The following is a 12,635-nucleotide window of genomic DNA, read 5'->3' as shown; positions in this document are numbered from 1 at the left end:
GCACTTACTACGTAATTTATGCATTATTTGAAATTACATACTGTTTTATCAATTGTTATTAACTTTTGAAGAATGGAATACATCTTTTGAATAAATTATAATCATATATAAAATACTACATTTTAAATATAATCATATTCATATTATTAAACTGATTGTGAAATAACTAATTGAAATAGTGATTTCAAATTATCGCATATATTTTTTCAATTATAAAATTATTTTTATTAAATGAGAATTAAAAATAAATTTTATTTCGTTATTTTTTAAAAATCATATCTTTTTAAAAATCAAAAAAAATACTATAATGCATATTACTTGTAATTTATTTTTCATTTTATCAGATTTTTACTCATAATTTATTTTGAATACTCATGTTATAATATAGCAAAGTATATTATTTTTTAAAGATTATCATTTTAGATATATTAATAGCTTAAAATATAATATTTGTATTTTTTACATTACAAATTAAAATACATTGTAGTTTTAAAAGAAAAATAATAAATGTGTTATTCAATTGACATTCTGTATTTCCTCTCTGATCATGCGAATAAGACAACAAAAACAAATAATAAGGAAAAAGGGAAATAGGATAAAAATTGCGATACTACCGCCATCTTCATACTATAAATGAAACATAACAACAAAAAGATAGAAATAGTATAAGAATTGACTGTCAATACCATTTAAATGTCAATAATATTTCTTCAAAAACAGAATAAGAAAATATAAGAATTGAAGATCAGCACCATCTCTTGAATTAAAAAATATTTCTTTAAAAGCATTCAAGAGATGAAACTTATTTTTAATTATATTTAATTTGTATTTAAAAGTAATTAAAAATTATTCTAAATTAATCTTTTCATATTTCAAATAAAACTTACAATTTAAATTTAAAAAATTAATAATTTATCAATAAAATGAATTTGAGAATCACTGATGGTATATCTATATATTCACTTACGCATAGAATGCCATCTAGTATAACATATCTTTAGATCTTACGTGTCTACGAATGTCACTTTGTCGGAATAACTAACCAGACTTTAAAAACTTAAAAAAAAAAAAAAATCATTTAGTGTGTGCTGTGCTACGAAATGGCAAGTCAGAATTACTTAAGTGATCCAAAAAATCCATTTTTTTCTCTTGAAGATGACATTGATGATGAAACGTTTCTTAAAAGTGCACCATCGAGATCTTCTGCTCGTATGACTTACAATCATTATAATAATTCTGACAACGAATTCGAACAAAAGCGTCAACAATTATTTCAACGAAAAAAAGAAATAGAAGAACGTACAATACAATCAACGGAAAGATCTATTTCTTTATTAAGAGATTCTGAACAAATTGGAGCTGCTACTGCAGAGGTAACTGCAAAAATTTAACATAATTTAATTGTAATATAACTAATAATTATAATAAATATTTTATACATGTATATATTTCTATAATATATGATTATTATTATTTTAAATATCTTTCTTAAAATATATCATATAGTTTTATATCTATATTTTTATATATTTGTTCTTATTGAAAATAAAGTATCATATAACATATTTATATGATACCTATTTAGATTAGAATATATTTAAAAAATTTAATTTTTTATATATTATATATCTTTTTATATTTTACATGCATATTTTGCATGCATTTAAATATATTTTTTTAGTACATTTTTTTTTTAATGATTTTTAATTTATATTTATTAGTATTAATGGTTTTATTTTAGGAACTCATTAGACAGAGAGAACAATTGGAAAGAACGGAAAAAAGACTAGATGATATCAATAGTACATTAAGGTTTAGTCAGAAACATATCCAAGGAATAAAAAGTGTATTTGGAAGTCTTAAAAATTATCTCAGTGGTAAATCAATGGATGCACCAATACCATCAACAATATTATCAGAATCTTCCAGCTCAGAATCTATGGCATCTCCTGCTTTATCTAATTCTTTAGAACAAGTACAGACTAATATAATTAATACAAGTTCAGCATTAAAATTACGTGGTATAGATGATGCAGAGAATACAAATCGTTTAAGTAATAATGTAAACAAAATATTAGAAAAAAATTTAGATGAAATGAGTGGTTCATTAGCTAGATTGAAAGGTTTAGCAATAGGATTATCAGAAGAAATAGATTTACAAAATGATTTGATTGATAATATAACAGATAAAGCAGAAAAGACAGATATTATGCTTCAGAAACAAAATAAAGATCTTACTCATTTGTTGAAAAAATAAATAACAATACAAGAAAGAAAATAAAATAAATATGTTTAGTATATTAAATTTCATATATTTCAAAGCTGTAAATGAATGCATAATAAATATTGCCTTATTTAGTCAAATTTGAAAAAATTTTATACATATTATGTATATTATAAAATTATTTTATATTTTGCAAAATATGAGTTATAATTATATAAAATCTCATATAGTATAACATAAAAAAACAACTCACTTTCATATATTTCAACTATTAGTCTTATTTTTATGTATTATGTATATGGTATAATAATTTAAATTTAAAATTAAATATATTATATATATTTTTTCTTTCTTTTCAGCAAATCAAATTACCTTTAACATTCCTGTTAAAATTATTAAGCTAAAATTTTTGTAAATTTTATATTAAGATTTAAATCATCTTTTTATTATGTTTTGTATTTTATATTTTAACTAATGAACTAAATACTAAAAAAAAAAAAAATACTGTGATAAAAAATCATTGTAACGTAATAATTGATATTACGTTAGTAATTAATATTTTATATTTAATAACAATTTAACATTGTTAGTAAATTTTACTAAAATTATTGTGAAAGTGAACATTGTTATTGGAAACATTATGTAAAACATTGATAAATATATTATATATGAATTAAATAGATTAATAATAAATATTAAAAATTATGAGAAATATTTAAATTGTAGAAAATAAATTTAAAAATATAATTCTAAAAACAATGTTCTATATATTTATTAAAAATTGCATCAATATCACATTATAATATATTTATGTTATTTATAAGATAATTTACAATAAAATTGCACATAGGTATAATCTTGTATATAAATAAATATAACAATACTTATATATTATAAAATCTAGTAATCTAAAAGAAATTTTTTCTTAAAATAATTAGTTATAATGAAAATGTACAAATATTTATACAAATTATTATTTGTGCATATCTACTTTTTATTCTTTTTATTAATAAACATCAAATTCAAATACAAATATTGAAAATAATATAAGAAAGAAGATAGACTATGAGTTTTCAATAAAATTCACTTAAGCATTAATCTCACTTTAATATTATTTTATACATAATGTATAATATATCTATATATAATATAATATATAATATATCTATATATGTATGGCAAATTACTTGTGTAAGGAAATATTCATAATTCATAAGTAAAATATAAATTTCACTGCCAATGTTATTGAGAAAATTAAAAAATGAAATGTATTATGCTCATGAGATCTTATTTAAATTATATTTTAAACTTTATATGTTTGATATAATATTAATAATGATGTATTATTGCATATGTGTATGAATGTATAAATTTATCATATTTATATATATGTATACTTATCTTTAGTTATTTTTTCTTTCCTTTAAAAATGTTATCTTAATAGAAATTTTCTTACAATATTAAATCTTTTATATTTTTATATATTTTAATAAAATAAAAGAAAATTATTATATATATATATATAAAATAATAATAATGAAAAAAAGGATTATTTAGATATACAATTAATAAAATAATGTTCTTCAGTAAATCACTTTATGGAAAAGAAAATAGAAAAAATATAATATTTATAAATTCAAACTTTTTTTTATTTAAAATATTAAAAACATAATAATAATGTGTAAATAAATTTTTTTTATTTATTTTTTTGCACAAAAATAATTGCTCTACAATATTTTATTAATTTTATATTTATTATATAATTTTATTTTCATTTTATATTTTTCCATTCTTATTGGTTTGTCTGCATTAAGATTCTTTATTTTATCCAGCTGTAAAGCAATTCAATAAATTTAATGATATTATATAAATTTCTAAAAAAAAATATTTTAAACTAAAATATTTAAAAATATGTATATGTAATTATTTATAATGTTCAAATTTAATTTGTATATAAATTTCAAATTAATACATTTACATAGGATATCAGATCAATTGCATTTGCAGAAATAAGAATTAAATATTTGTGAAAATTTTTAAATTTATTAATTTAAAAATATTTGTCTTTATATAAATTTTTTCACTCATTACCGTTTGTGCTATTAGTACTATTAGTTCTTCCATTGTTGCCATTTCCGTTATTAAACCATCGACAACCTGCTTTTCCTTCATGATGGTGCATGGTAGATGGTATATTTATAGAAATCACTGACGCCTATCAATAAAAAAAATATATATTGAAATAATATCAAAAAAAATTAATTTTTTAAAAAATATGATTTTATTTAAAAAAAATTTGAAATTATCACAAATATCGATTTAAATTACCTTATAAATATAACATTCAAAAGTGTTTATTTATATCACGGAACTATATAATTTAAAAGTATGCAAAATTAATAACAAAAGAAATAAGAATAAAGAATATTATTTGTAATAAAAATTATAAAATTTAAATTATTATTATAAAATAATATATCATTTCATAATGCACAGCATAATTAGCGATAATGGAACGCTTTTTTTATTTCAGATAAATTATTTTAGAAACTAGATAAAAATTGCAAGATTGTAACAACATAAATTTATCATAATTATATAATAGTTATATAAAAATATTATTAATTTTTATGTGCATATTTTTGCTTATAATATTAACTATTATCTAATCTTAATTATTAATGATATAGATTTATATATTCAAACTAGTATACTGATAACAAAATTTAAAAAATGATAAATAAAATAAATTTTAAAATAAATAATGATAAATTATAAACAAATAGATTTGAACTTGAATGTGTAATAAATAATATGAAAATGTTATTAAAATCTTACCGCGATGCAAAGTAATATAAAAAAAAATAAATGTATTTTATACAATTTCATCTTGAGATATAGAAATTGAAACGAAACTGTCACAATATGAATACCTGCATATTTATACTAGTTACATAGTACAATTATGATGTTTATCTTTCAGAAAACGTTTCCTGTAATCTTCTATAATAATTATATATTTTTATCTTTGTTTTGTGTTAATATTACTTTTCTGTAATACTTAAAAATCATTTTATTCAGTTATTGTAGAATTCAATTGCAGTAAAAAATAAAGTGTGATCTTAACTATTTTCAAATCTTATTGTAACAGAAAAAGATGATATAAAAAATATTAAATGAAAAAAATATTAAAAATTTGATTTACAAATAAATTATTTGTTTTTGTGTAATTTAATTTATTATTTATATTATTTATTATTATTTATTAATTTATTATTTATATTATATATAAATAAATACATTTTATATATACATATTATTCTATTTATTATATATCCCAAATTAAAAAATGATTCCTTTATAACTAATATAATTAATTGTCTATAATTAATTAAATTATAAGTATATAATTACAAAATATTTTCAATTGCAAATTAATAAAAAGAAACATACGATATATTTTATTTTTATTAATATTCTTTATTTTCAAAAATAATATAATGGAAATAAATTTAATTATAAAAAAACTGAAAAATAAATGTAAAATTTATCATATCATCAAATACTTGATTACAAAATATTGATTACATAAAATAAATATACATAAGAATAAATATAGAATAAATAGAATCCTCGATAAATAATTCAAAGAATACAATATATAACTATATTGTATAAGTAAAATGTAATAATTTTAATGAATATTAATATTTTGAATTATAAAATAAAATCTATAATGAATATAATAATTAAATTAATATAATTATATATTGCATTTCATTTATTCAATAATTTTATATTAATAAAATTAATAATATAAATTGTATGAAAAAGATTGAAAGAAAAATTGAATTGTTTCAAAAATAAAAATATAATCGATACTCATAATAAATTATATCGATATTAAAATCGAGATATCATAACTAAAAGTCGATAATCGATACGAAAATGAAGCTTTAGAATTTCTGGTAAGTTCTATGAAATTGATTACTTTAAACGAACTGCAAGACCAGTTAGTTTCTGGAATCATCTGCCTGGAACGTGTTTTCAGTATTACGTAAAGTGTTATTGAATTACAAAAATATTATTTAAAGATTTAAAATAAGTAAGTATTCTTGCAATATATATTATTTAATTTTATATATATACTTTCATTTCTTTTTGCTGAATAAACATATTTATGTACATATTATTTTTCGTTAGTTCCATTAACGTCATTTATTTTTATTAAGAATTATAAAGACATTGTATGATATAAATTAATTTTTAATTTATTACTTTTTATAATATTATGTTTTTAAAAAATTTTCTTTTAATATCATTGTTTATGTCATATATCATTATTTTGCGGTTTTTAAATAGAATCAAATTTATCATTTTTAATAATATAAAATATTAAATATAAATAGATATAATATTTATTCAATTCTTTTTTTAATTTAGAATGGCTGCAATTGATATATCTCCTAATAAGGATGGAGGTGTTATGAAAGAAATAATCAAGGAAGGTATTGGAGATGAAATTCCATCTTCTGGAAGCAATGTAACAGTCCATTATACTGGTACCTTATTGGATGGAACAAAGTTTGATTCAAGCAAAGATCGTAATGAACCATTTCAATTTGAACTTAAAAAAGGATCAGTTATCAAAGCATGGGATATAGGAGTAGCAACTATGAAAAAAGGTGAAATTGCATTATTGACTTGTGCTCCTGAATATGCATATGGAAAAAATGGTAGTCCACCTAAAATTCCTCCAAATGCAACACTTAAATTTGAAGTAAGTTATTAAACATTAATTTTAACTACATAAAAATATTATTCTTTATTAATAATATATTTTAGATTTCATTTCATTAAAAATTCAATGTTATGAAATGTATATATTTCAATGTTATATATTTTTCTTTATTAGATCGAAATGATTAGTTGGAAAGGAGAAGATTTAAGTCCTGAGAAGAATGGAAGTATTGAGAGGCATCAAATTATACAAGGAAAAGATTATATCACTCCACAAGAAGGAGCTTTAGTAAATGGTAAATATAATTTTGTAATATTTTCATTTTATGAAAATTTAAATAACATTTTGTATTTTTGTATTTTATAACATAAAAATTTGTATTTCAAATTTATTGCTTTTTAGTACATTTAATGGGAATGTACAATGGGAAAGTATTTGAAGATAGAGATGTACAATTCAACCTCGGAGAAGGAGAAGATTGTGGTGTTATAGAGGGTATTGAAAAAGCTTTAGAAAGCTTTAAAAGTGGAGAAAAATCAAAACTTATAATTAAAAGCAAATATGCATTTAAGAACATAGGAAAACCTGAATTTGACATTCCACCAAATGCAACTGTAGAATATATAGTAGAATTAAAAAACTTTGAAAAAGTAATTATTTTATTGTGACATGTAAAATAATAATTTTTTTAATTAATGTATGTTGCGTTTCAGATATTATTTTTTAATTAATGTATGTTTCAGGTAGAAGTTTGGTCCTTGAAAAATCATGAACAGATAGACTTAGCTAAGATGTACAAAGAGAAAGGGACAAATTATTTCAAAGCAAATAAATACAACTTAGCAATTAAAATGTATAAAAAAATTACTTCAGTTTTAGAATATGGAGAAGACTTTGAAGGAGATCTGAAAATAGAAAGAAATAATCTTATTTTATCAGCACATTTAAATTTGGCATTATGTTATTTAAAATTAGATCATAATGTTGAAGCAAAAGATTCATGTAATGAAGCTTTGAAGTTAAGTCCACAAAATGAAAAAGCACTTTTTAGAAGAGGACAAGCATATCTTGCATTAGCATCACCTGAAATTGCAATTAAAGATTTTCAAGAGGTTTTGAAAGTAGAACCAAAAAATACAGCAGCTGTGAAACAAATTGGAGTTTGCAATAATCTCATTAAAAAGCAATTAGCAAAAGAGAAAAAGCTATATGCAAATATGTTTGATAAATTTGCACAAGAAGATAAACAGGTTTGTGAAAAACAATAATAATCTTATGTAATATATGTATTATGTAGGATTGCAATTATTTATTCATTACTTATATGTATGATTTTAATTATTAATAGCATGTCCTTTATAATTATAATATTATAATTCATAATAAAAAAAATAAATAATGTTGATTAAATTTACATCATATAAAATATATGAAATAAATTTCTAAATTATATTGATGTGATATGTTTGACCATAAATTGTTAGTAATGTCACAGAAGGAAGAGGAGAAATTGCGAGAACAACCAGATGTGATGTGTGGGGCCTTGGGTGAATGGGGTCAAGAAGAACGACCTGGAGGTAGAGATGCAACTGCCTTTGAAAAGGAAAATCCTAATATACTTATGCTTAATGCTAATGGTACTGATGAATTTCAAAATATGTAAAATATTGATCATCCTCTATCCCGTTCCTTACACTGCCTCATTTTTAACTGCCAGTATGAAATTTTGTTAATTATTCTAATGGGTTTCTAATGTGTTTCAAATATGTCTACATATACAAAGATGCATATTATATAGTTAATTAATATTCTGTAATATTATGCATCCTAGTCAAAAAAATTACCATTTTGCATAACAAAATCAGAACTTAAAAAAATAAAACTTTCTTGCTTGAAATCTTTTTCATTTTTTATATAAATTCAAACTGTACAAACAAGAATTATAATTTAATAGATATTCATTTTGCAATTCTAATAATTCTAATTGGTGTTCTGTCACTAATTTATTCTATCAAAATTATATTTAAAATTATATATACTTTAGCAATATATATTTTTCATTTCATAAAATTGTAAATGCAGTATGATAAAACTAAATAATATATAATTCTTGAACAATTATTTGTACAAATTACTTTATTGCTATTTTTATAAAAAATTTTGTAAATTATTATTATAATATGTTAAGGTAAGTAATATTTTATTAATATTATTATATTTATTTATTTAATTAATATTTAATAACAAAACTATTTTTCTTATCCTAAAAATTCTAAATAAAAAGTAATATGTTAATAAATATGTAATATGAAAATTTTTAAAAAATTTCTAAAAATTGTATAAAAATATGTTCATTTTTAAAAATTATTATTTTAGTAACATTATATATATTATTTTAAATATGTCAATTCCATATTTCTTCATTTTCAAAACTTTAAAATTAAAAAATAACATATATAGCTTCTTACAAAAATTTTCGCTTAGCAACAATCGTATTGAATCACAATAAGAAGACAATTGAGATAAATTGAGACAAGATAATCAACTATTAATTGAACTCCGTCTGTCTTGATTACAATATAATTTTTTATTTGTAAAGCGTAATTCATAATTGAAAGATATAAATATATTGATATATATCAAATAAATTTGTATAGAAATTTAAAATTCATGATAAATAATTTTTAAAATAATTATTAATCTACAAAATAAATATTAAATATTTGTTAAATTATTGGTTATTTACAGAGTTTAATAAATACCATAATATATCTTGCAATCTTATTGGTGATTTTTATACATTATTTGATACCTTAACCAATGATATGTTTTAATGTGCATTACTAACACAAATTCACATGACTATTAAAAATAAGCGATCGCCGCGAAACTACTCATATAATCCTTATTCTTCGATAAAAGTGGATCTAAGCCGTCTACTAAAAGTGAATGAAAAATTAATTGTCTTTTAAAATGCCTAATATTATAAATGATATTAAATTAGATTTTAAAGATGTTTTATTACGTCCAAAAAGAAGTACATTAAAAAGTAGATCCGATGTAAGTAATATTTATATAAAGTTTATAAAGATTTATAGTCTATATTTTTGTTTCATCTCTTTTTTTATAAAATTTAATTATGTTTCATACATAATTAACATAAAACAATAAAAAAATATATTTTTAATAAATTTTACTTGTAAAATAATAATTTTTTTCCCTATATTTATATAAAAGAAATATTGAGGACAAAATATATTTTTTAATATGAACATAAGAATCTTATTTTTCTTATTTTTTAAAATTATTTTATATTAAAAACTTCTTATTTAATAGATAACAATATAACATATTTATAAAAAATACATTTATAATTTACTAATTAATCACATATACATTTATATATATTACATTCTTTATAAACATTGATTTAGAAACTTTTTTATTTAATATTAATGATAAAAATATGCTAAATTTTAGGTCGATTTATTTACGGAAATCACATTTCGTAATTCAAAACAAATTTACAAGGGAGTACCAATAATTGCTTCAAATATGGATACAGTAGGAACATTTGAAATGGCTAAAGCTTTAGCAAAGGTATATATTTATATATTTATTTCAATTTTATTATAATAAAAATTAATATTTATAATAAAATTATATATAATGATATATATAAAAAAATATTATAAATTATAAATGAATAAATAATTCAAATAACTAAAAAATATTAATTGTCATATCAAATTATTATATTTTAGTATGGTCTTTTTACTACTATTCATAAATATTATTCAGTAGAAGAATGGAAAAATTTTGCTACTGAAAATCCTAAAGACCTTAAATATGTAGCTGCTAGTTCTGGTACAGGAAAGGAAGACTTTGAACGATTATCAAATGTTCTAACATCTGTACCAGAATTATCTTTTATCTGTTTAGATGTTGCTAATGGTTATTCTCAACATTTTGTTGAATATGTTAGAAAAGTGAGAGCAGAGTTTCCTAATCATACAATTATTGTAAGTAATTATATTATCATATTATAATTTTTTAAAAGAGAAAATAACAAAAATATTACTTCTTGAATTACTATCTTTAATATTAATCTTTAATTATTTAAAAATACTTTCTGTATTTAAAAGTAAAAATTATTACTATTACAGGCAGGGAATGTAGTTACTGGTGAAATGGTAGAAGAGTTAATATTATCTGGAGCAGATATAATAAAAGTTGGAATTGGTCCTGGATCTGTATGCACTACACGAATGAAAACTGGTGTAGGATATCCACAATTAAGTGCTGTAATTGAATGTGCAGATGCAGCTCATGGTTTAAAAGGACACATTATTTCAGTAAATAATAATATATTATTTTTGTACATATATTAATCTTATTTTTTATTTAAATTGTATATAATTTATTAAAAAATATATTTTGTTGTAGGATGGTGGTTGTACTTGTCCAGGTGATATAGCAAAAGCTTTTGGTGCTGGAGCAGATTTTGTAATGGCAGGTGGTATGTTTGCTGGTCATGAGGAATGTGGAGGTGATACTATAGAAAAAAATGGAAAAAAATACAAGCTTTTTTATGGTATGGCTTCAAGTACAGCAATGAAGAAGCATGCTGGTGTTGCTGAATATAGGTTAATAAACAACACAAATAATATAAATAAGATTATATTTTGAAAAGTGAATTATATACTCTTGATTTTTTTACATTTTCTCTTTTGAATTCTTTTAGATCATCAGAAGGCAAAACTGTGGAAGTGCCTTACAAAGGTCTAGTAGAAAGTACTGTATTGGATATATTGGGTGGTTTGCGATCAGCATGCACATACACAGGAGCTGAACGATTACGTGAACTACCACGACGTGCTACATTTATACGTTGTACACAACAATTAAATCCAATGTATGGTCCACCACCAGAAATCTGAAGTTATTCAAATTAATTTATTGTAGTACACATTTAGGATAACTATTATTATTGAGTCAATTAACAAATGCTATTATTTGCTGGCAAATAATGTTTATATAAAAATTCAAAAGCTTCAATTAATGTAAGTGTACATACGTTTTAATGGCAATTTTAAATTGCATTGAATTGAGTGAGTTTGAAAGATATAACGCTTAATGGCACAAATATGTACCTTCTTTATATATATATAATATATATAAATATATGTATATGTGTATATGTATGTGTATATATATATATATATATATATATATATATATATAAACACATATATTTTTTATGAATATTTCATTCTTAATTATATATTTACATACGCATATATTATTATACCAATTCAATATATAAATAGAAATATCAAGATACTAGAATGAAATATTCACAAATATATTTTTTAAAATGTTTCTGTAAAGTCAGCAAGATCGTGTGTTTGATACACATATATATACATAGCTTTTATTAAGTTAATTACATATGTACATATGTATAAAGTAAATTTATGTACAATGCATGGATATAGTATAAATTGTTTTAAATATATATGTATATGATAATACATATATTCTAAACAAAACACTCATAGAAATATTAAAAGTTGAAATTCTTAAATGATTAATTGGCAATTATTTTATGTATAATAAATAATTAAATCTTAGAACATATTTTTTATTAAAAAATCTGTCTTCCTTTTT

At 20.2% G+C, this 12,635-nt stretch overlaps 3 protein-coding genes and 1 long non-coding RNA gene across 6 annotated transcripts; 3 read left to right on the top strand and 1 right to left on the bottom strand.

Moving 5' to 3' along the window:
* Positions 1-887: 887 nt before the first annotated feature.
* On the top strand, positions 888-3,620 carry Snap29 (Synaptosomal-associated protein 29kDa). Its single transcript, XM_003690646.3, has 2 exons — positions 888-1,373; positions 1,742-3,620. The coding sequence occupies exons 1-2, from the start codon at positions 1,101-1,103 to the stop codon at positions 2,255-2,257; spliced, it is 789 nt and encodes a 262-aa protein (XP_003690694.1). The 5' UTR covers positions 888-1,100; the 3' UTR covers positions 2,258-3,620.
* A 231-nt stretch (positions 3,621-3,851) lies between these two features.
* On the bottom strand, positions 3,852-9,544 carry LOC147656748 (uncharacterized). 2 transcript variants are annotated; one of them, XR_015293651.1, is made up of 3 exons: positions 9,434-9,544; positions 4,316-4,439; positions 3,852-4,056 (listed from the first exon to the last, which is right to left on the bottom strand). It is a non-coding gene; the product is annotated as an uncharacterized LOC147656748 (long non-coding RNA). The 2 variants fall into 2 exon arrangements; XR_015293652.1 differs by lacking the exon at positions 9,434-9,544 and adding an exon at positions 5,063-5,211.
* Fkbp59 (FK506-binding protein 59kD) lies at positions 5,811-8,862 on the top strand. Of its 2 annotated transcripts, none has more exons than XM_012494801.3 (6): positions 5,811-6,329; positions 6,668-7,004; positions 7,140-7,260; positions 7,368-7,615; positions 7,709-8,215; positions 8,461-8,862. In XM_012494801.3, exons 2-6 carry the CDS (start codon positions 6,669-6,671, stop codon positions 8,626-8,628), a joined length of 1,380 nt encoding a protein of 459 aa, XP_012350255.1. In that variant the 5' UTR covers positions 5,811-6,329; position 6,668; the 3' UTR covers positions 8,629-8,862. The 2 variants fall into 2 exon arrangements, with proteins under 2 accessions (XP_012350255.1, XP_012350257.1); XM_012494803.3 differs by having other exon boundaries at positions 8,450-8,862.
* Positions 9,540-12,620, top strand: LOC100871089 (GMP reductase 1). The gene is made up of 6 exons (XM_003690625.4): positions 9,540-10,025; positions 10,446-10,565; positions 10,730-10,987; positions 11,132-11,320; positions 11,412-11,611; positions 11,710-12,620. The coding sequence occupies exons 1-6, from the start codon at positions 9,939-9,941 to the stop codon at positions 11,903-11,905; spliced, it is 1,050 nt and encodes a 349-aa protein (XP_003690673.1). The 5' UTR covers positions 9,540-9,938; the 3' UTR covers positions 11,906-12,620.
* The last annotated feature ends 15 nt before the right edge of the window (positions 12,621-12,635 follow it).

Source organism: Apis florea, unplaced genomic scaffold (assembly GCF_048593485.1).
Source record: "Apis florea isolate Af1SG1 unplaced genomic scaffold, ASM4859348v1 contig_3496_pilon, whole genome shotgun sequence".
NCBI lineage: Eukaryota > Metazoa > Arthropoda > Insecta > Hymenoptera > Apidae > Apis > Apis florea.
This window is presented reverse-complemented; position numbering and strand designations above follow the sequence as displayed.